Below are 22,446 nucleotides of genomic sequence, written 5' to 3'. Positions count from 1 at the left end.
TCACACACTCTCACACACTCACACACACACTCTCACACACACACTCCCACACACACACTCTCACACACACACACTCTCACACACTCACACTCTCACACACTCACACACACACTCACACACACACACTCTCACACACTCACACACACACTCACACACACTCACACACACACACTCACTCACACACACACTCACACACACACACTCCCACACACACACTCTCACACACTCACACACACACTCTCACACACACACTCTCACACACACACACACTCTCACACACTCTCACACACTCACACACTCTCACACTCTCACACTCTCACACACTCTCACACACTCACACACACTCTCTCACATACACTCTCACACACTCACACTCTCACACACTCACACACTCACACTCTCACACACTCTCTCACACACACTCTCTCACACACACACACACTCTCACACACACACACTCTCTCACACACACACACAATCTCACACACTCTCACACACACTCACACACACACTCACACACACTCACACACACTCTCACACTCACACACTCTCACACACACACTCTCTCACACTCTCTCACACACACTCACACACTCTCACACACTCTCACACACGCTCACACACACACTGCCCACCACCCCCCACCCCCACCCCACCCCCCACCCCCCACGTGCGCCACCACTCACTGATCTCAAGTCGAGCGCGGGCGGCTCCACGAACTTTGACCCGAGGCTGTTGACGACGAAGGCCGTGACGCACGCGGGCACGCGGTCCGCCCGTAGCGAGCGCACGAGCAGCATGCGCTGCAGCTCGCCACACGTGTCCTCCCACTCGCCTGCGGGACACACGGCCCGGAGGGGAGACTCGGTGGTGGTGGGGAGAGACTCGCTTGGTGGGGGGGAGACTCGCTTGGTGGGGGGAGACTCGCTTGGTGGGGGGGAGACTCGCAGCATGCGCTGCAGCTCGCCACACGTGTCCTCCCACTCGCCTGCGGGACACACGGCCCGGAGGGGAGACTCGCTTAGTGGGGGGGAGACTCGGTGGTGGGGGGGAGACTCGCTTGGTGGGGGGGGGGGAGACTCGCTTGGTGGGGGGGAGACTCGGTGGTGGGGGGGAGAGACTCGCTTGGTGGGGGGGAGACTCGCAGCATGCGCTGCAGCTCGCCACACGTGTCCTCCCACTCGCCTGCGGGACACACGGCCCGGAGGGGAGACTCGCTTAGTGGGGGGGAGACTCGGTGGTGGGGGGGAGACTCGCTTGGTGGGGGGGGGGGAGACTCGCTTGGTGGGGGGGTGGGAGTCTCGCTTGGTGGGGGGGAGACTCGCTTGGTGGAGGGGGAGACTCGCAGCATGCGCTGCAGCTCGCCACACGTGTCCTCCCACTCGCCTGCGGGACACACGGCCCGGAGGGGAGACTCGCTTAGTGGGGGGGAGACTCGGTGGTGGGGGGAGACTCGCTTGGTGGGGGGGGGGGAGACTCGCTTGGTGGGGGGGAGACTCGGTGGTGGGGGGGAGAGACTCGCTTGGTGGAGGGGAGACTCGCAGCATGCGCTGCAGCTCGCCACACGTGTCCTCCCACTCGCCTGCGGGACACACGGCCCGGAGGGGAGACTCGCTTAGTGGGGGGGAGACTCGCTTGGTGGGGGGGAGACTCGCTTGGTGGGGGGGTGGGAGTCTCGCTTGGTGGGGGGGAGACTCGCTTGGTGGAGGGGAGACTCGCAGCATGCGCTGCAGCTCGCCACACGTGTCCTCCCACTCGCCTGCGGGACACACGGCCCGGAGGGGAGACTCGCTTGGTGGGGGGGAGACTCGCTTGGTGGGGGGGGAGACTCGGTGGGGGGGTGGGAGTCTCGCTTGGTAGAGGGGAGAGAGTCGCTTGGTGGAGGGGAGAGAGTCGCTTGGTGGAGGGGAGACTCGTTTGGTGGGGGAGAGACTCGCTTGGTGGAGGGGGAGAGTCGCTTGGTGGGGGGGAGAGAGTCGCTTGGTGGAGGGGAGAGTCGCTTGGTGGAGGGGAGACTCGTTGGTGGGGGGGAGACTCGTTTGGTGGGGGGAGATTTGGTGGGGGGGTGGGAGTCTCGCTTGGTGGAGGGGAGAGAGTCGCTTGGTGGAGGGGAGACTCGTTGGTGGAGGGGAGACTCGCTCGGTGGGAGGGAGACTCGCTTGGTGGGGGGGGGGAGACTCGCTTGGTGGGGGGGAGACTCGCTTGGTGGGGGGGGAGAGACTCGCTTGGTGGGGGGGAGACTCGCTTGGTGGGGGGGAGACTCGGTGGGGGGGGGGGAGACTCGGTGGTGGGGGGGAGAGACTCGTTTGGTGGGGGGGGGGGAGAGAGACTCGCTTGGTGGGGGGGGAGACTCGCTTGGTGGAGGGGGGGAGACTCGGTGGTGGGGGTGGGGGGGGAGACTCGCTTGGTGGAGGGGAGAGAGTCGCTTGGTGGAGGTGAGAGTCGCTTGGTGGAGGGGAGACTCGCTTGGTGGAGGGGAGACTTGGTGGGGGGGGGGAGACTTGGTGGGGGGGGGAGAGTCGCTTGGTGGAGGGGAGAGACTCGCTTGGTGGAGGGGAGACTCGCTTGGTGGAGGGGAGAGTCGCTTGGTGGGGGGGAGACTCGTTGGTGGGGGGGAGAGACTCACTTGGTGGAGGGGAGACTCGCTTGGTGGAGGGGAGACTCGTTGGTGGGGGGGAGACTCGCTTGGTGGAGGGAGACTTGGTGGGGGGGTGGGAGTCTCGCTTGGTGGAGGTGAGAGTCGCTTGGTGGAGGGGAGACTCGTTTGGTGGGGGGAGACTTGGTGGGGGGGTGGGAGTCTCGCTTGGTGGAGGGGAGCGTCGCTTGGTGGAGGGGAGAGTCGCTTGGTGGGGGGGGAGACTCGCTTGGTGGAGGGGAGACTTGGTGGGGGGGGGGGAGACTTGGTGGGGGGGGGGAGACTCGCTTGGTGGGGGGGGGGGAGTCTCGCTTGGTGGGGGGGAGACTCGGTGGGGGGGGGGAGACTTGGTGGGGGGGGGAGACTCGCTTGGTGGGGGGGGGGGGGAGTCTCGCTTGGTGGGGGGGAGACTCGCTTGGTGGAGGGGGGGGGGGGAGTCTCGCTTGGTGGAGGGGAGAGTCGCTTGGTGGTGGGGGGAGACTCGCTTGGTGGAGGGAGACTCGTTTGGTGGAGGGGAGACTTGGTGGTGGGGGGGAGACTCGCTTGGTGGAGGGGAGAGTCGCTTGGTGGTGGGGGGAGACTCGCTTGGTGGAGGGAGACTTGGTGGTGGGGGGGAGACTCGCTTGGTGGAGGGGAGACGCGCTTGGTGGAGGGGAGAGTCGCTTGGTGGGGGGGGGAGACTCACTTGGTGGAGGGGAGACTCGCTCGGTGGGGGGAGACTCGGTGGGGGGGGACTCGTTGGTGGGGGGGGGGGGGAGTCTCGCTTTGTGGAGGGGAGAGTCGCTTGGTGGGGGGGAGACTCGGTGGTGGGGGGGAGACTCGCTCGGTGGGGGGGAGACTCGGTCGCTTGGTGGGGGGGGGAGAGTCGCTTGGTGGGGGGGAGACTTGCTCGGTGGGGGGAGACTCGTTGGTGGGGGGGAGACTCGCTCGGTGGGGGGGAGACTCGGTGGTGGGGGTGGGGGGGGAGACTCGCTTGGTGGGGGGGGGAGACTCGCTCGGTGGAGGTGAGAGTCGCTTGGTGGAGGGGAGACTCGTTTGGTGGGGGGAGACTTGGTGGGGGGGTGGGAGACTCGCTTGGTGGAGGGGAGCGTCGCTTGGTGGAGGGGAGACTCGCTTGGTGGAGGGGAGACTTGGTGGGGGGGGGGGAGACTTGGTGGGGGGGGGAGACTCGCTTGGTGGGGAAGGGGGGGGGAGGCTCGCTTGGTGGAGGGGGCGAGGGAGTCTCGCTTGGTGGGGGGGAGACTCGGTGGGGGGGGGGAGACTTGGTGGGGGGGGGAGACTCGCTTGGTGGAGGGGGGGGGGGAGACTCGCTTGGTGGAGGGGAGAGTCGCTTGGTGGTGGGGGGAGACTCGCTTGGTGGAGGGAGACTTGTTGGTGGGGGGGAGAGACTCACTTGGTGGAGGGGAGACTCGCTTGGTGGAGGGGAGACTCGCTCGGTGGGGGGGGACTCGTTGGTGGGGGGGGGGGGGGAGTCTCGCTTGGTGGAGGGGAGACTCGCTTGGTGGGGGGGAGACTCGCTTGGTGGAGGGGAGACTCGCAGCATGCGCTGCAGCTCGCCACACGTGTCCTCCCACTCGCCTGCGGGACACACGGCCCGGAGGGGAGACTCGCTTAGTGGGGGGGAGACTCGCTTGGTGGGGGGGAGAGCCTCGCTTGGTGGGGGGGAGACTCGCTCGGTGGAGGTGAGACTCGCTTGGTGGAGGGGAGACTCGGTGGTGGGGGTGGGGGGGGAGACTCGCTTGGTGGAGGGGAGAGAGTCGCTTGGTGGAGGTGAGAGTCGCTTGGTGGAGGGGAGACTCGCTTGGTGGAGGGGAGACTCGCTCGGTGGGGGGGGACTCGTTGGTGGGGGGGGGGGGGAGTCTCGCTTGGTGGAGGGGAGAGTCGCTTGGTGGGGGGGAGACTCGGTGGTGGGGGGAGACTCGCTCGGTGGGGGGAGACTCAGTGGTGGGGGGGACTCGTTGGTGGGGGGGGGGGAGTCTCGCTTGGTGGAGGGGAGAGTCGCTTGGTGGGGGGGAGACTCGGTGGTGGGGGGAGACTCGCTCGGTGGGGGGGAGACTCGGTGGGGGGGGGGAGACTCGCTTGGTGGGGGGGGGGGGGGAGGCTCGCTTGGTGGGGGGGGGGGAGAGTCGCTTGGTGGGGGGGGAGACTCGCTCGGTGGGGGGAGACTCGTTGGTGGGGGGGAGACTCGGTAGTGGGGGGGGGAGAGACTCGCTTGGTGGGGGGGAGACTCGCTTGGTGGGGGGGAGACTCGCTTGGTGGGGGGGAGACTCGCTTGGTGGAGGGGAGACTCGTTGGTGGGGGGGAGAGACTCGCTTGGTGGGGGGGAGACTCGCTTGGTGGGGGGGAGACTCGCTTGGTGGAGGGGAGAGACTCGCTTGGTGGAGGGGAGACTCGCTTAGTGGGGGGAGACTCGCTTGGTGGGGGGAGACTTGGTGGGGGGGAGACTCGCTTGGTGGAGGGGAGAGTCGCTTGGTGGGGGGGAGACTCGCTTGGTGGGGGGGAGACTCGCTTGGTGGAGGGGAGAGTCGCTTGGTGGGGGGGAGACTCGCTTGGTGGAGGGGAGACTCGCTTGGTGGAGGGGAGACTCGCTTGGTGGGGGGACTCGCTGGGGAGAGACTCGCTTGGTGGAGGGGAGACTCGCTTAGTGGGGGGAGACTCGCTTGGTGGGGGGAGACTTGGTGGGGGGGAGACTCGCTTGGTGGAGGGGAGAGTCGCTTGGTGGGGGGGAGACTCGCTTGGTGGGGGGGAGACTCGCTTGGTGGAGGGGAGACTCGCTTGGTGGAGGGGAGACTCGCTTGGTGGGGGGGGAGAGACTCGCTTGGTGGAGGGGAGACTCGCAGCATGCGCTGCAGCTTGCCACACGTGTCCTCCCACTCGCCTGCGGGACACACGGCCCGGGGGGGAGACTCGCTTAGTGGGGGGGAGACTCGCTTGGTGGGGGGGAGAGCCTCGCTTGGTGGGGGGGAGACTCGCTCGGTGGAGGTGAGACTCGCTTGGTGGAGGGGAGACTCGGTGGTGGGGGTGGGGGGGGAGACTCGCTTGGTGGAGGGGAGAGAGTCGCTTGGTGGAGGTGAGAGTCGCTTGGTGGAGGGGAGACTCGTTTGGTGGGGGGAGACTTGGTGGGGGGGTGGGAGTCTCGCTTGGTGGAGGGGAGCGTCGCTTGGTGGAGGGGAGAGTCGCTTGGTGGGGGGGAGACTCGCTTGGTGGAGGGGAGACTTGGTGGGGGGGGGGAGACTTGGTGGGGGGGGGGAGAGTCGCTTGGTGGAGGGGAGAGACTCGCTTGGTGGAGGGGAGACTCGCTTGGTGGAGGGGAGAGTCGCTTGGTGGGGGGGAGACTCGTTGGTGGGGGGGAGAGACTCACTTGGTGGAGGGGAGACTCGCTTGGTGGAGGGGAGACTCGTTGGTGGGGGGGAGACTCGCTTGGTGGAGGGAGACTTGGTGGGGGGGTGGGAGTCTCGCTTGGTGGAGGGGAGAGAGTCGCTTGGTGGAGGTGAGAGTCGCTTGGTGGAGGGGAGACTCGTTTGGTGGGGGGAGACTTGGTGGGGGGGTGGGAGTCTCGCTTGGTGGAGGGGAGCGTCGCTTGGTGGAGGGGAGAGTCGCTTGGTGGGGGGGAGACTCGCTCGGTGGAGGGGGAGACTCGTTGGTGGAGGGGAGACTCGCTTGGTGGAGGGGGAGAGTCGCTTGGTGGGGGGGAGAGAGTCGCTTGGTGGAGGGGAGAGTCGCTTGGTGGAGGGGAGAGAGTCGCTTGGTGGAGGGGAGACTCGTTGGTGGGGGGGGGGGAGACTCGGTGGGGGGGGAGACTCGGTGGGGGGGTGGGAGTCTCGCTTGGTGGGGGGGAGACTCGCTTGGTGGAGGGGAGACTCGGTGGTGGGGGTGGGGGGGGAGACTCGCTTGGTGGGGGGGGGAGACTCGCTCGGTGGAGGTGAGAGTCGCTTGGTGGAGGGGAGACTCGTTTGGTGGGGGGAGACTTGGTGGGGGGGTGGGAGTCTCGCTTGGTGGAGGGGAGCGTCGCTTGGTGGAGGGGAGAGTCGCTTGGTGGGGGGGAGACTCGCTTGGTGGAGGGGAGACTTGGTGGGGGGGGGCAGACTTGGTGGGGGGGGGGAGACTCGCTTGGTGGGGGGGGGGGAGTCTCGCTTGGTGGGGGGGAGACTCGGTGGGGGGGGGGAGACTTGGTGGGGGGGGGAGACTCGCTTGGTGGGGGGGGGGGGGGAGTCTCGCTTGGTGGGGGGGAGACTCGCTTGGTGGAGGGGGGGGGGGGGAGTCTCGCTTGGTGGAGGGGAGAGTCGCTTGGTGGTGGGGGGAGACTCGCTTGGTGGAGGGAGACTCGTTTGGTGGAGGGGAGACTTGGTGGTGGGGGGGAGACTCGCTTGGTGGAGGGGAGAGTCGCTTGGTGGTGGGGGGAGACTCGCTTGGTGGAGGGAGACTTGGTGGTGGGGGGGAGACTCGCTTGGTGGAGGGGAGACGCGCTTGGTGGAGGGGAGAGTCGCTTGGTGGGGGGGGGAGACTCGCTTGGTGGGGGGGAGACTCGTTGGTGGGGGGGAGAGACTCACTTGGTGGAGGGGAGACTCGCTTGGTGGAGGGGAGACTCGCTCGGTGGGGGGAGACTCGGTGGGGGGGGACTCGTTGGTGGGGGGGGGGGGGAGTCTCGCTTTGTGGAGGGGAGAGTCGCTTGGTGGGGGGGAGACTCGGTGGTGGGGGGAGACTCGCTCGGTGGGGGGGAGACTCGGTGGTGGGGGGGGACTCGTTGGTGGGGGGGGGGAGTCTCGCTTGGTGGAGGGGAGAGTCGCTTGGTGGGGGGGAGACTCGGTGGTGGGGGGAGACTCGCTCGGTGGGGGGGAGACTCGGTGGGGGGGGGGAGACTCGCTTGGTGGGGGGGGGGGGGAGAGTCGCTTGGTGGGGGGGGAGACTCGCTCGGTGGGGGGAGACTCGTTGGTGGGGGGGAGACTCGCTCGGTGGGGGGGAGACTCGGTGGTGGGGGTGGGGGGGGAGACTCGCTTGGTGGGGGGGGGAGACTCGCTCGGTGGAGGTGAGAGTCGCTTGGTGGAGGGGAGACTCGTTTGGTGGGGGGAGACTTGGTGGGGGGGTGGGAGTCTCGCTTGGTGGAGGGGAGCGTCGCTTGGTGGAGGGGAGACTCGCTTGGTGGAGGGGAGACTTGGTGGGGGGGGGGAGACTTGGTGGGGGGGGGGAGACTCGCTTGGTGGGGGGGGGGGGGAGACTCGCTTGGTGGAGGGGGCGAGGGAGTCTCGCTTGGTGGAGGGGAGAGTCGCTTGGTGGTGGGGGGAGACTCGCTTGGTGGAGGGAGACTCGTTTGGTGGAGGGGAGACTTGGTGGTGGGGGGGAGACTCGCTTGGTGGAGGGGAGAGTCGCTTGGTGGTGGGGGGAGACTCGCTTGGTGGAGGGAGAGGGGGGGAGACTCGCTTGGTGGAGGGGAGACGCGCTTGGTGGAGGGGAGAGTCGCTTGGTGGGGGGGGGAGACTCGCTTGGTGGGGGGGAGACTCGTTGGTGGGGGGGAGAGACTCACTTGGTGGAGGGGAGACTCGCTCGGTGGGGGGAGACTCGGTGGGGGGGGACTCGTTGGTGGGGGGGGGGGGGAGTCTCGCTTTGTGGAGGGGAGAGTCGCTTGGTGGGGGGGAGACTCGGTGGTGGGGGGAGACTCGCTCGGTGGGGGGGAGACTCGGTGGTGGGGGGGGACTCGTTGGTGGGGGGGGGGGAGTCTCGCTTGGAGGAGGGGAGAGTTGCTTGGTGGGGGGGAGACTCGGTGGTGGGGGGAGACTCGCTCGGTGGGGGGGAGACTCGGTGGGGGGGGGGAGACTCGCTTGGTGGGGGGGGGGGAGACTCGCTTGGTGGGGGGGGGGAGAGTCGCTTGGTGGGGGGGGAGACTTGCTCGGTGGGGGGAGACTCGTTGGTGGGGGGGAGACTCGCTCGGTGGGGGGGAGACTCGGTGGTGGGGGTGGGGGGGGAGACTCGCTTGGTGGGGGGGGGAGACTCGCTCGGTGGAGGTGAGAGTCGCTTGGTGGAGGGGAGACTCGTTTGGTGGGGGGAGACTTGGTGGGGGGGTGGGAGACTCGCTTGGTGGAGGGGAGCGTCGCTTGGTGGAGGGGAGACTCGCTTGGTGGAGGGGAGACTTGGTGGGGGGGGGGGGAGACTTGGTGGGGGGGGGAGACTCGCTTGGTGGGGAAGGGGGGGGAGACTCGCTTGGTGGAGGGGGCGAGGGAGTCTCGCTTGGTGGGGGGGAGACTCGGTGGGGGGGGGGAGACTTGGTGGGGGGGGAGACTCGCTTGGTGGAGGGGGGGGGGGAGACTCGCTTGGTGGAGGGGAGAGTCGCTTGGTGGTGGGGGGAGACTCGCTTGGTGGAGGGAGACTTGTTGGTGGGGGGGAGAGACTCACTTGGTGGAGGGGAGACTCGCTTGGTGGAGGGGAGACTCGCTCGGTGGGGGGGGACTCGTTGGTGGGGGGGGGGGGGGGGAGTCTCGCTTGGTGGAGGGGAGACTCGCTTGGTGGGGGGGAGACTCGCTTGGTGGAGGGGAGACTCGCAGCATGCGCTGCAGCTCGCCACACGTGTCCTCCCACTCGCCTGCGGGACACACGGCCCGGAGGGGAGACTCGCTTAGTGGGGGGGAGACTCGCTTGGTGGGGGGGGAGAGCCTCGCTTGGTGGGGGGGAGACTCGCTCGGTGGAGGTGAGACTCGCTTGGTGGAGGGGAGACTCGGTGGTGGGGGTGGGGGGGGAGACTCGCTTGGTGGAGGGGAGAGAGTCGCTTGGTGGAGGTGAGAGTCGCTTGGTGGAGGGGAGACTCGCTTGGTGGAGGGGAGACTCGCTCGGTGGGGGGGGACTCGTTGGTGGGGGGGGGGGGGAGTCTCGCTTGGTGGAGGGGAGAGTCGCTTGGTGGGGGGGAGACTCGGTGGTGGGGGGAGACTCGCTCGGTGGGGGGGAGACTCAGTGGTGGGGGGGGACTCGTTGGTGGGGGGGGGGGAGTCTCGCTTGGTGGAGGGGAGAGTCGCTTGGTGGGGGGGAGACTCGGTGGTGGGGGGAGACTCGCTCGGTGGGGGGGAGACTCGGTGGGGGGGGGGAGACTCGCTTGGTGGGGGGGGGGGGGAGGCTCGCTTGGTGGGGGGGGGGGAGAGTCGCTTGGTGGGGGGGGAGACTCGCTCGGTGGGGGGAGACTCGTTGGTGGGGGGGAGACTCGGTAGTGGGGGGGGGAGAGACTCGCTTGGTGGGGGGGAGACTCGCTTGGTGGGGGGGAGACTCGCTTGGTGGGGGGGAGACTCGCTTGGTGGAGGGGAGACTCGTTGGTGGGGGGGAGAGACTCGCTTGGTGGGGGGGAGACTCGCTTGGTGGGGGGGAGACTCGCTTGGTGGAGGGGAGAGACTCGCTTGGTGGAGGGGAGACTCGCTTAGTGGGGGGAGACTCGCTTGGTGGGGGGAGACTTGGTGGGGGGGAGACTCGCTTGGTGGAGGGGAGAGTCGCTTGGTGGGGGGGAGACTCGCTTGGTGGGGGGGAGACTCGCTTGGTGGAGGGGAGAGTCGCTTGGTGGGGGGGAGACTCGCTTGGTGGAGGGGAGACTCGCTTGGTGGAGGGGAGACTCGCTTGGTGGGGGGGGAGAGACTCGCTTGGTGGAGGGGAGACTCGCTTAGTGGGGGGAGACTCGCTTGGTGGGGGGAGACTTGGTGGGGGGGAGACTCGCTTGGTGGAGGGGAGAGTCGCTTGGTGGGGGGGAGACTCGCTTGGTGGGGGGGAGACTCGCTTGGTGGAGGGGAGACTCGCTTGGTGGAGGGGAGACTCGCTTGGTGGGGGGGGAGAGACTCGCTTGGTGGAGGGGAGACTCGCTCGGTGGAGGTGAGACTCGCTTGGTGGAGGGGAGACTCGGTGGTGGGGGTGGGGGGGGAGACTCGCTTGGTGGAGGGGAGAGAGTCGCTTGGTGGAGGTGAGAGTCGCTTGGTGGAGGGGAGACTCGTTTGGTGGGGGGAGACTTGGTGGGGGGGTGGGAGTCTCGCTTGGTGGAGGGGAGCGTCGCTTGGTGGAGGGGAGAGTCGCTTGGTGGGGGGGAGACTCGCTTGGTGGAGGGGAGACTTGGTGGGGGGGGGGAGACTTGGTGGGGGGGGGGAGAGTCGCTTGGTGGAGGGGAGAGACTCGCTTGGTGGAGGGGAGACTCGCTTGGTGGAGGGGAGAGTCGCTTGGTGGGGGGGAGACTCGTTGGTGGGGGGGAGAGACTCACTTGGTGGAGGGGAGACTCGCTTGGTGGAGGGGAGACTCGTTGGTGGGGGGGAGACTCGCTTGGTGGAGGGAGACTTGGTGGGGGGGTGGGAGTCTCGCTTGGTGGAGGGGAGAGAGTCGCTTGGTGGAGGTGAGAGTCGCTTGGTGGAGGGGAGACTCGTTTGGTGGGGGGAGACTTGGTGGGGGGGTGGGAGTCTCGCTTGGTGGAGGGGAGCGTCGCTTGGTGGAGGGGAGGGTCGCTTGGTGGGGGGGAGACTCGCTCGGTGGAGGGGGAGACTCGTTGGTGGAGGGGAGACTCGCTTGGTGGAGGGGGAGAGTCGCTTGGTGGGGGGGAGAGAGTCGCTTGGTGGAGGGGAGAGTCGCTTGGTGGAGGGGAGAGAGTCGCTTGGTGGAGGGGAGACTCGTTGGTGGGGGGGGGGGAGACTCGGTGGGGGGGGAGACTCGGTGGGGGGGTGGGAGTCTCGCTTGGTGGGGGGGAGACTCGCTTGGTGGAGGGGAGACTCGGTGGTGGGGGTGGGGGGGGAGACTCGCTTGGTGGGGGGGGGAGACTCGCTCGGTGGAGGTGAGAGTCGCTTGGTGGAGGGGAGACTCGTTTGGTGGGGGGAGACTTGGTGGGGGGGTGGGAGTCTCGCTTGGTGGAGGGGAGCGTCGCTTGGTGGAGGGGAGAGTCGCTTGGTGGGGGGGAGACTCGCTTGGTGGAGGGGAGACTTGGTGGGGGGGGGCAGACTTGGTGGGGGGGGGGAGACTCGCTTGGTGGGGGGGGGGGAGTCTCGCTTGGTGGGGGGGAGACTCGGTGGGGGGGGGGAGACTTGGTGGGGGGGGGAGACTCGCTTGGTGGGGGGGGGGGGGGGGAGTCTCGCTTGGTGGGGGGGAGACTCGCTTGGTGGAGGGGGGGGGGGGGAGTCTCGCTTGGTGGAGGGGAGAGTCGCTTGGTGGTGGGGGGAGACTCGCTTGGTGGAGGGAGACTCGTTTGGTGGAGGGGAGACTTGGTGGTGGGGGGGAGACTCGCTTGGTGGAGGGGAGAGTCGCTTGGTGGTGGGGGGAGACTCGCTTGGTGGAGGGAGACTTGGTGGTGGGGGGGAGACTCGCTTGGTGGAGGGGAGACGCGCTTGGTGGAGGGGAGAGTCGCTTGGTGGGGGGGGGAGACTCGCTTGGTGGGGGGGAGACTCGTTGGTGGGGGGGAGAGACTCACTTGGTGGAGGGGAGACTCGCTTGGTGGAGGGGAGACTCGCTCGGTGGGGGGAGACTCGGTGGGGGGGGACTCGTTGGTGGGGGGGGGGGGGAGTCTCGCTTTGTGGAGGGGAGAGTCGCTTGGTGGGGGGGAGACTCGGTGGTGGGGGGAGACTCGCTCGGTGGGGGGGAGACTCGGTGGTGGGGGGGGACTCGTTGGTGGGGGGGGGGAGTCTCGCTTGGTGGAGGGGAGAGTCGCTTGGTGGGGGGGAGACTCGGTGGTGGGGGGAGACTCGCTCGGTGGGGGGGAGACTCGGTGGGGGGGGGGAGACTCGCTTGGTGGGGGGGGGGGGGGGAGAGTCGCTTGGTGGGGGGGGAGACTCGCTCGGTGGGGGGAGACTCGTTGGTGGGGGGGAGACTCGCTCGGTGGGGGGGAGACTCGGTGGTGGGGGTGGGGGGGGAGACTCGCTTGGTGGGGGGGGGAGACTCGCTCGGTGGAGGTGAGAGTCGCTTGGTGGAGGGGAGACTCGTTTGGTGGGGGGAGACTTGGTGGGGGGGTGGGAGTCTCGCTTGGTGGAGGGGAGCGTCGCTTGGTGGAGGGGAGACTCGCTTGGTGGAGGGGAGACTTGGTGGGGGGGGGGAGACTTGGTGGGGGGGGGGAGACTCGCTTGGTGGGGGGGGGGGGGGAGACTCGCTTGGTGGAGGGGGCGAGGGAGTCTCGCTTGGTGGGGGGGAGACTCGGTGGGGGGGGGGAGACTTGGTGGGGGGGGGAGACTCGCCTGGTGGAGGGGGGGGGGGGAGTCTCGCTTGGTGGAGGGGAGAGTCGCTTGGTGGTGGGGGGAGACTCGCTTGGTGGAGGGGAGACTCGCTTGGTGGAGGGGAGACTCGCTCGGTGGGGGGAGACTCGGTGGGGGGGGACTCGTTGGTGGGGGGGGGGGGGGAGTCTCGCTTGGTGGAGGGGAGAGTCGCTTGGTGGGGGGGAGACTCGGTGGTGGGGGGAGACTCGCTCGGTGGGGGGGAGACTCGGTGGTGGGGGGGGACTCGTTGGTGGGGGGGGGGGAGTCTCGCTTGGTGGAGGGGAGAGTCGCTTGGTGGGGGGGAGACTCGGTGGTGGGGGGAGACTCGCTCGGTGGGGGGGAGACTCGGTGGGGGGGGGGAGACTCGCTTGGTGGGGGGGGGGGGAGACTCGCTTGGTGGGGGGGGGGGAGAGTCGCTTGGTGGGGGGGGAGACTCGCTCGGTGGGGGGAGACTCGTTGGTGGGGGGGAGACTCGCTCGGTGGGGGGGAGACTCGGTAGTGGGGGGGGGAGAGACTCGCTTGGTGGGGGGGAGACTCGCTTGGTGGGGGGGAGACTCGCTTGGTGGGGGGGAGACTCGCTTGGTGGAGGGGAGACTCGTTGGTGGGGGGGAGAGACTCGCTTGGTGGGGGGGAGACTCGCTTGGTGGGGGGGAGACTCGCTTGGTGGTGGGGAGAGACTCGCTTCGTGGAGGGGAGACTCGCTTGGTGGGGGGGAGACTCGGTGGTGGGGGGAGACTCGCTCGGTGGGGGGGAGACTCGGTGGGGGGGGGGAGACTCGCTTGGTGGGGGGGGGGGGAGACTCGCTTGGTGGGGGGGGGGGAGAGTCGCTTGGTGGGGGGGGAGACTCGCTCGGTGGGGGGAGACTCGTTGGTGGGGGGGAGACTCGGTAGTGGGGGGGGGAGAGACTCGCTTGGTGGGGGGGAGACTCGCTTGGTGGGGGGGAGACTCGCTTGGTGGGGGGGAGACTCGCTTGGTGGAGGGGAGACTCGTTGGTGGGGGGGAGAGACTCGCTTGGTGGGGGGGAGACTCGCTTGGTGGGGGGGAGACTCGCTTGGTGGAGGGGAGAGACTCGCTTGGTGGAGGGGAGACTCGCTTAGTGGGGGGAGACTCGCTTGGTGGGGGGAGACTTGGTGGGGGGGAGACTCGCTTGGTGGAGGGGAGAGTCGCTTGGTGGGGGGGAGACTCGCTTGGTGGAGGGGAGAGACTCGCTTGGTGGGGGGGAGACTCGCTTAGTGGGGGGAGACTCGCTTGGTGGGGGGAGACTTGGTGGGGGGGGAGACTCGCTCGGTGGGGGGGGAGACTCGCTCGGTGGGGGGAGACTCGCTCGGTGGGGGGGAGACTCGGTGGTGGGGGGGGGAGACTCGCTTGGTGGAGGGGAGACTCGCTTGGTGGAGGGGAGAGTCACTTGGTGGGGGGGAGACTCGCTTGGTGGGGGGGAGACTCGATTGGTGGGGGGGAGACTCGCTTGGTGGAGGGGAGACTCGTTGGTGGGGGGGAGAGACTCGCTTAGTGGGGGGAGACTCGCTTGGTGGAGGGGAGACTCGCTCGGTGGGGGGAGACTCGTTGGTGGGGGGGAGACTCGCTCGGTGGGGGGGAGACTCGGTGGTGGGGGGGAGACTCGGTGGTGGGGGGGAGACTCGTTGGTGGGGGGGGGGGGGAGTCTCGCTTGGTGGGGGGGAGACTCGCTTGGTGGGGGGGAGACTCGGTGGTGGGGGGGAACTCGTTGGTGGGGGGGGGGGGAGTCTCGCTTGGTGGGGGGGAGACTCGCTTGGTGGGGGGGAGACTCGCTCGGTGGGAGGGAGACTCGGTGGGGGGGGGGAGACTCGCTTGGTGGGGGGGGGGGAGGCTCGCTTGGTGGGGGGGGGGGGGGGAGACTCGCTTGGTGGAGGGGAGAGTCGCTTGGTGGGGGGGAGACTCGCTTGGTGGGGGGGAGACTCGCTTGGTGGGGGGGAGACTCGCTTGGTGGGGGGGAGACTCGCTTGGTGGGGGGGAGACTCGCTTGGCGGGGGGAGACTCGTTGGTGGGGGGGAGACTCGCTCGGTGGGGGGGAGACTCGGTGGTGGGGGGGGGGGAGACTCGCTTAGTGGGGGGAGACTTGGCGGGGGGGGAGACTCGCTTGGTGGAGGGGAGACTCGCTTGGTGGGGGGGAGAGACTCGCTTGGTGGAGGGGAGACTCGCTTGGTGGGGGGAGACTTGGTGGGGGGGGAGACTCGCTTAGTGGGGGGAGACTCGCTTAGTGGGGGGAGACTCGCTTGGTGGGGGGAGACTTGGTGGGGGGGGGAGACTCGCTTGGTGGAGGGGAGACTCGCTTGGTGGAGGGGAGACTCGCTCGGTGGGGGGAGACTCGTTGGTGGGGGGGAGACTCGGTGGTGGGGGGGGACTCGTTGGTGGGGGGGGGGGGGGAGTCTCGCTTGGTGGAGGGGAGAGTCGCTTGGTGGGGGGGAGACTCGCTTGGTGGGGGGGAGACTCGCTTGGTGGGGGGGAGACTCGCTTGGTGGGGGGGAGACTCGCTTGGTGGGGGGAGACTCGTTGGTGGGGGGGAGACTCGCTTGGTGGAGGGGAGACTCGCTTGGCGGGGGGAGACTCGTTGGTGGGGGGGAGACTCGCTCGGTGGGGGGGAGACTCGGTGGTGGGGGGGGGGGGAGACTCGCTTAGTGGGGGGAGACTTGGTGGGGGGGGGAGACTCGCTTGGTGGAGGGGAGACTCGCTCGGTGGGGGGAGACTCGTTGGTGGGGGGGAGACTCGCTCGGTGGGGGGGAGACTCGGTGGTGGGGGGGGGGAGACTCGCTTGGTGGAGGGGAGGGTCGCTTGGTGGAGGGGAGAGTCGCTTGGTGGGGGGGAGACTCGCTTGGTGGAGGGGAGAGTCGCTTGGTGGGGGGGAGAGACTCGCTTGGTGGGGGGGAGACTCGCTTGGTGGGGGGGAGAGACTCGCTTGGTGGAGGGGAGACTCGCTTGGTGGGGGGAGACTTGGTGGGGGGGGGAGACTCGCTTAGTGGGGGGAGACTCGCTTGGTGGGGGGAGACTTGGTGGGGGGGGGAGACTCGCTTGGTGGAGGGGAGACTCGCTTGGTGGAGGGGAGACTCGCTCGGTGGGGGGAGACTCGTTGGTGGGGGGGAGACTCGCTCGGTGGGGGGGAGACTCGGTGGTGGGGGGGGACTCGTTGGTGGGGGGGGGGGGGGAGTCTCGCTTGGTGGAGGGGAGAGTCGCTTGGTGGGGGGGAGACTCGCTTGGTGGGGGGGAGACTCGCTTGGTGGGGGGGAGACTCGCTTGGTGGGGGGGAGACTCGCTTGGTGGGGGGAGACTCGTTGGTGGGGGGGAGACTCGCTTGGTGGAGGGGAGACTCGCTTGGCGGGGGGAGACTCGGTGGGGGGGAGACTCGCTCGGTGGGGGGGAGACTCGGTGGTGGGGGGGGGGAGACTCGCTTAGTGGGGGGAGACTTGGTGGGGGGGGGAAACTCGCTTGGTGGAGGGGAGACTCGCTCGGTGGGGGGAGACTCGTTGGTGGGGGGGAGACTCGCTCGGTGGGGGGGAGACTCGGTGGTGGGGGGGGACTCGTTGGTGGGGGGGGGGGGGAGTCTCGCTTGGTGGAGGGGAGAGTCGCTTGGTGGGGGGGAGACTCGGTGGTGGGGGGGAGACTCGTTGGTGGGGGGGGAGGGGGAGTCTCGCTTGGTGGGGGGGAGACTCGCTTGGTGGGGGGGAGACTCGCTCGGTGGGGGGGAGACTCGCTTGGTGGGGGGGGGGGGGAGAGTCGCTTGGTGGAGGGGAGACTCGCTTGGTGGGGGGAGACTTGGTGGTGGAGGGGAGACTCGCTTGGTGGGGGGGAGACTCGCTTGGTGGGGGGGAGACTCGCTTGGTGGGGGGGAGAGTCGCTCGGTGGGGGGGGGGGGGGGAGACTCGCTTGGTGGGGGGGGGGAGACTCGCTTGGTGGGGGGGAGACTCGCTTGGTGGGGGGAGACTCGCTTGGTGGGGGGGGACTCGCTTGGTGGGGGGGAGACTCGCTTGGTGGGGGGGAGACTCGCTTGGTGGGGGGAGACTCGCTTGGTGGGGGGAGACTCGCTTGGTGGGGGGGAGACTCGCTTGGTGGAGGGGAGACTCGCTTGGTGGGGGGGAGACTCGCTTGGTGGGGGGGAGACTCGCTTGGTGGGGGGGAGAGTCGCTCGGTGGGGGGGGGGGGGGAGACTCGCTTGGTGGGGGGGGGGAGACTCGCTTGGTGGGGGGGAGACTCGCTTGGTGGGGGGAGACTCGCTTGGTGGGGGGGGACTCGCTTGGTGGGGGGGAGACTCGCTTGGTGGGGGGGAGACTCGCTTGGTGGGGGGAGACTCGCTTGGTGGGGGGAGACTCGCTTGGTGGGGGGGAGACTCGCTTGGTGGAGGGGAGACTCGCTTGGTGGGGGGGAGAGTCGCTTGGTGGAGGGGAGACTCGTTGGTGGGGGGAGACTCGTTGGTGGGGGGAGACTCGTTGGTGGGGGTGGGAGCCTCGCTTGGTGGGGGTGGGAGACTCGCTTGGTGGGGGGAGACTCGTTGGTGGGGGGAGACTCGTTGGTGGGGGGAGACTCGCTCGGTGGGGGGGAGACTCGGTGGTGGGGGGAGACTCGCTTGGTGGAGGGGAGACTCGCTCGGTGGGGGGAGACTCGTTGGTGGGGGGGAGACTCGCTCGGTGGGGGGGAGACTCGGTGGTGGGGGGGGACTCGTTGGTGGGGGGGGGGGGAGTCTCGCTTGGTGGAGGGGAGAGTCGCTTGGTGGGGGGGAGACTCGGTGGTGGGGGGGAGACTCGTTGGTGGGGGGGAGGGGGAGTCTCGCTTGGTGGGGGGGAGACTCGCTTGGTGGGGGGGAGACTCGCTCGGTGGGGGGGAGACTCGCTTGGTGGGGGGGGGGGGGGGGGAGAGTCGCTTGGTGGAGGGGAGACTCGCTTGGTGGGGGGAGACTTGGTGGTGGGGGGGAGACTCGTTGGTGGGGGGGGGGGAGACTCGCTTGGTGGGGGGGAGACTCGCTTGGTGGGGGGGAGACTCGCTTGGTGGGGGGAGACTCGCTTGGTGGGGGGGAGACTCGCTTGGTGGGGGGAGACTCGTTGGTGGGGGGAGACTCGTTGGTGGGGGTGGGAGACTCGCTTGGTGGGGGGAGACTCGTTGGTGGGGGGAGACTCGCTTGGTGGGGGGAAGACTCGCTCGGTGGGGGGGAGACTCGCTTGGTGGGGGGGGGGGGGGGGGGGGGGAGAGTCGCTTGGTGGAGGGGAGACTCGCTTGGTGGGGGGAGACTTGGTGGTGGGGGGGAGACTCGTTGGTGGGGGGGGGGGGGGAGACTCGCTTGGTGGGGGGGAGACTCGCTTGGTGGGGGGGAGACTCGCTTGGTGGGGGGAGACTCGCTTGGTGGGGGGGGAGACTCGCTTGGTGGGGGGAGACTCGTTGGTGGGGGGAGACTCGTTGGTGGGGGTGGGAGACTCGCTTGGTGGGGGGAGACTCGTTGGTGGGGGGAGACTCGTTGGTGGGGGGGGACTTGCTTGGTGGGGGGGAGACTCGCTTGGTGGGGGGGGGAGACTCTCTTGGTGGGGGGGAGACTCGCTTGGTGGGGGGGAGACTCGCTTGGTGGGGGGGAGACTCGCTTGGTGGGGGGGAGACTCGCTTGGTGGGGGGGGGACTCGCTTGGTGGGGGGGGGAGACTCGCTTGGTGGGGGGGAGACTCGCTTGGTGGGGGGGAGACTCGCTTGGTGGGGGGGAGACTCGCTTGGTGGGGGGGAGACTCGCTTGGTGGGGGGGAGACTCGCTTGGTGGAGGGGAGATTCGCTTGGTGGGGGGAGACTTGGTGGGGGGGGGAGACTCGTTGGTGGAGGGGGGAGACTCGCTTGGTGGGGGGGGGGAGACTCGCTTGGTGGGGGGGAGATTCGCTTGGTGGGGGGAGACTTGGTGGGGGGGGGAGACTCGTTGGTGGGGGGGAGTCTCGTTGGTGGGGGGGAGACTCGCTTGGTGGGGGGAGACTCGCTTCGTGGGGGGGAGACTCGCTTGGTGGAGGGGAGATTCGCTTGGTGGGGGGAGACTTGGTGGGGGGGGGAGACTCGCTTGGTGGAGGGGGGAGACTCGCTTGGTGGGGGGGGGGAGACTCGCTTGGTGGGGGGGAGATTCGCTTGGTGGGGGGAGACTTGGTGGGGGGGGGAGACTCGTTGGTGGGGGGGAGTCTCGTTGGTGGGGGGGAGACTCGCTTGGTGGGGGGAGACTCGTTGGTGGGGGGGAGACTCGCTTGGTGGGGGGGGGGGGGAGACAGACTCGCTTGGTGGAGGGGAGAGTCGCTTGGTGGGGGGGAGACTCGCTTGGTGGGGGGGGGAGACTCGTTTGGTGGGGGGGAGACTCGCTTGGTGGGGGGGAGACTCGCTTGGTGGGGGGGAGACTCGCTTGGTGGGGGGAAGACTCGCTTGGTGGAGGGGAGATTCGCTTGGTGGGGGGAGACTTGGTGGGGGGGGGAGACTCGTTGGTGGAGGGGGGAGACTCGCTTGGTGGGTGGGGGGAGACTCGCTTGGTGGGGGGGAGATTCGCTTGGTGGGGGGAGACTTGGTGGGGGGGAGTCTCGTTGGTGGGGGGGAGACTCGCTTGGTGGGGGGAGACTCGCTTGGTGGGGGGGAGACTCGCTTGGTGGAGGGGAGATTCGCTTGGTGGGGGGAGACTTGGTGGGGGGGGGAGACTCGTTGGTGGGGGGGAGTCTCGTTGGTGGGGGGGAGACTCGCTTGGTGGGGGGAGACTCGTTGGTGGGGGGGAGACTCGCTTGGTGGGGGGGGGGGGGGGAGACAGACTCGCTTGGTGGAGGGGAGACTCGCTTGGTGGGGGGGGGAGACTCGCTCGGTGGGGGGGGGGGGAGACAGACTCGCATCGCTCGGTGGGCGGGAGGGAGCGAACGAGAGAAACGAGCGTGGGAGTGGGTGAGCGGGCAGGTGGACGAGGGAGTGGGCAGGTGGACGAGGGAGTGGGTGAGCGGGCGGGTGGACGAGCGGGCGGGTGGACGAGGGAGCGAGCGAGAGAACGAGCGAGGGAGTGGGCGAGCGGGCGGGCGGCCGGTCGAGCGGCACCTGGCAGAGGCGTCCCCTCGGGCTGGGCGGCCGTGCACCACGTGTGCCAGCCACGCGGCTGCTGCTCGAACGAGGCCATGATGCCGTGGAAGCTCGCCAGCTTGTCCAGCTCCGTCACGTTGTCCCACTCCGAGTCGGCGAGCCACTCCGGGCACGGATTGTCCATCTGGCCCTCGCGGTCCAGCACCTGGTGGTGGCAGGGGCGGGTGGCCGGTGAGGGTGCGGGCGATGCCGCCGGGTGGGCGACGGTGGGTGGGTTGGTGTGACACTCACCACTCCGCCACGCAGGAAGAAGGCGTATTCCTCGTGGTGGAGCTTGCCGGCTGCCTGCAGGATCTTGGCACACATGTGGAAGCTGAAGAGCAGCTTGTGGCGGTCAAACAGGCCGCGGCACGTGGACCTGGCACGCGGGCAAACTCGGCGAGTGAGCACATCGCGCGCGCGCGTGTGTGGTAGTGTAGCGTGTGTGTGTGTGTGGTAGTGTAGCGTGTGTGTGTGTGTGGTAGTGTAGCGTGTGTGTGGTAGTGTAGCGTGTGTGTTTGTGTGTGTGGTAGTGTAGCGTGTGTGTGTGGTAGTGTAGCGTGTGTGTGTGGTAGTGTAGCGTGTGTGTGTGTGGTAGTGTAGCGTGTGTGTGGTAGTGTAGCGTGTGTGTGGTAGTGTAGCGTGTGTGTGGTAGTGTAGCATGTGTGTTTGTGTGTGGTAGTGTAGTGTGTGTGTGGCGGTAGTGTAGCGTGTGTGTGTGGCGGTAGTGTAGCGTGTGTGTTTGTGTGTGGCGGTAGTGTAGCGTGTGTGTTTGTGTGTGTGGTAGTGTAGCGTGTGTGTGTGGTAGTGTAGCGTGTGTGTGTGGTAGTGTAGCGTGTGTGTGTGGTAGTGTAGCGTGTGTGTTTGTGGTAGTGTAGCGTGTGTGTTTGTGGTAGTGTAGCGTGTGTGTGTGTGGTAGTGTAGCGTGTGTGTGGTAGTGTAGCGTGTGTGTGGTAGTGTAGCATTTGTGTGTGGTAGTGTAGCGTGTGTGTGTGGCGGTAGTGTAGCGTGTGTGTGTGGCGGTAGTGTAGCGTGTGCGTGTGTGTGGTAGTGTAGCGTGTGTGTGTGGTAGTGTAGCGTGTGTGTGTGTGTGGTAGTGTAGTGTGTGTTTGTGTGTGGTAGTGTAGTGTGTATGTGTGGTAGTGTAGCGTGTGTGTGTGTGGTAGTGTAGCGTGTATGTGTGTGGTAGTGTAGCGTGTATGTGTGTGGTAGTGTAGCGTGTATGTGTGTGGTAGTGTAGCGTGTATGTGTGTGGTAGTGTAGCGTGTGTGTGTGGTAGTGTAGCGTGTGTGTTTGTGGTAGTGTAGCGTGTGTGTGTGTGTGGTAGTGTAGTGTGTGTTTGTGTGTGGTAGTGTAGCGTGTGTGTGGTAGTGTAGCGTGTGTGTGGTAGTGTAGCGTGTGTGTGGTAGTGTAGCGTGTGTGTGTGGCGGTAGTGTAGCGTGTGTGTTTGTGTGTGGTAGTGTAGCGTGTGTGTTTGTGTGTGGTAGTGTAGCGTGTGTGTGTGTGTGGTAGTGTAGCGTGTATGTGTGTGGTAGTGTAGCGTGTATGTGTGTGGTAGTGTAGCGTGTATGTGTGTGGTAGTGTAGCGTGTGTGTGTGGTAGTGTAGCGTGTGTGTGTGTGGTAGTGTAGCGTGTGTGTGTGTGTGTGGTAGTGTAGCGTGTGTGTTTGTGTGTGGTAGTGTAGCGTGTGTGTTTGTGTGTGGTAGTGTAGCGTGTGTGTGGCGGTAGTGTAGCGTGTGTGTTTGTGTGTGGTAGTGTAGCGTGTGTGTTTGTGTGTGGTAGTGTAGCGTGTGTGTGTGTGGTAGTGTAGCGTGTGTGTGGCGGTAGTGTAGCGTGTGGTAGTGTAGCGTGTGGTAGTGTAGCGTGTGTGTGTGGTAGTGTAGCATGTGTGTGTGTGGTAGTGTAGCGTGTGTGTGTGTGGTAGTGTAGCGTGTGTGTTTGTGTGTGGTAGTGTAGCGTGTGTGTTTGTGTGTGTGGTAGTGTAGCGTGTGTGTGTGGTAGTGTAGCGTGTGTGTGTGGTAGTGTAGCGTGTGTGTGTGGTAGTGTAGCGTGTGTGTTTGTGGTAGTGTAGCGTGTGTGTTTGTGGTAGTGTAGCGTGTGTGTGTGTGGTAGTGTAGCGTGTGTGTGGTAGTGTAGCGTGTGTGTGGTAGTGTAGCGTGTGTGTGGTAGTGTAGCATTTGTGTGTGGTAGTGTAGCGTGTGTGTGGTAGTGTAGCGTGTGTGTGTGGCGGTAGTGTAGCGTGTGTGTGTGGCGGTAGTGTAGCGTGTGTGTGTGGCGGTAGTGTAGCGTGTGCGTGTGTGTGGTAGTGTAGCGTGTGTGTGTGGTAGTGTAGCGTGTGTGTGTGTGTGGTAGTGTAGTGTGTGTTTGTGTGTGGTAGTGTAGTGTGTATGTGTGGTAGTGTAGCGTGTGTGTGTGTGGTAGTGTAGCGTGTATGTGTGTGGTAGTGTAGCGTGTATGTGTGTGGTAGTGTAGCGTGTATGTGTGTGGTAGTGTAGCGTGTATGTGTGTGGTAGTGTAGCGTGTGTGTGTGGTAGTGTAGCGTGTGTGTTTGTGGTAGTGT

The 22,446-nt window shown here is 67.3% G+C and overlaps 2 protein-coding genes across 2 annotated transcripts in view; both read right to left on the bottom strand.

Moving 5' to 3' along the window:
- The window catches only part of LOC116956757 (dynein axonemal heavy chain 2), a 464,532-nt gene that overhangs the window by 244,398 nt on the left and 197,688 nt on the right, over positions 1 to 22,446 (bottom strand).
- The window catches only part of LOC116956790 (dynein axonemal heavy chain 2-like), a 116,427-nt gene that overhangs the window by 37,877 nt on the left and 56,104 nt on the right, over positions 1 to 22,446 (bottom strand). Inside the window, exons 16-18 of the mRNA XM_076057999.1 lie at positions 20,139 to 20,265; positions 19,866 to 20,052; positions 687 to 835 (exon numbers count right to left, since the gene is read on the bottom strand). Of these exons, the coding sequence (XP_075914114.1) occupies positions 687 to 835; positions 19,866 to 20,052; positions 20,139 to 20,265 (463 nt within the window). The remainder of the gene's footprint in view (positions 1 to 686; positions 836 to 19,865; positions 20,053 to 20,138; positions 20,266 to 22,446) is intronic.

The sequence above is a fragment of the Petromyzon marinus genome (genome assembly GCF_048934315.1).
Source record: "Petromyzon marinus isolate PM22_M1 ecotype Great Lakes invasive population chromosome 67 unlocalized genomic scaffold, UKy_Petmar_22M1.pri1.0 chr67_unloc.3, whole genome shotgun sequence".
NCBI lineage: Eukaryota > Metazoa > Chordata > Hyperoartia > Petromyzontiformes > Petromyzontidae > Petromyzon > Petromyzon marinus.
Note: the sequence above shows the minus strand (reverse complement) of the source record. Positions and strands in the feature narration are given on the sequence as shown.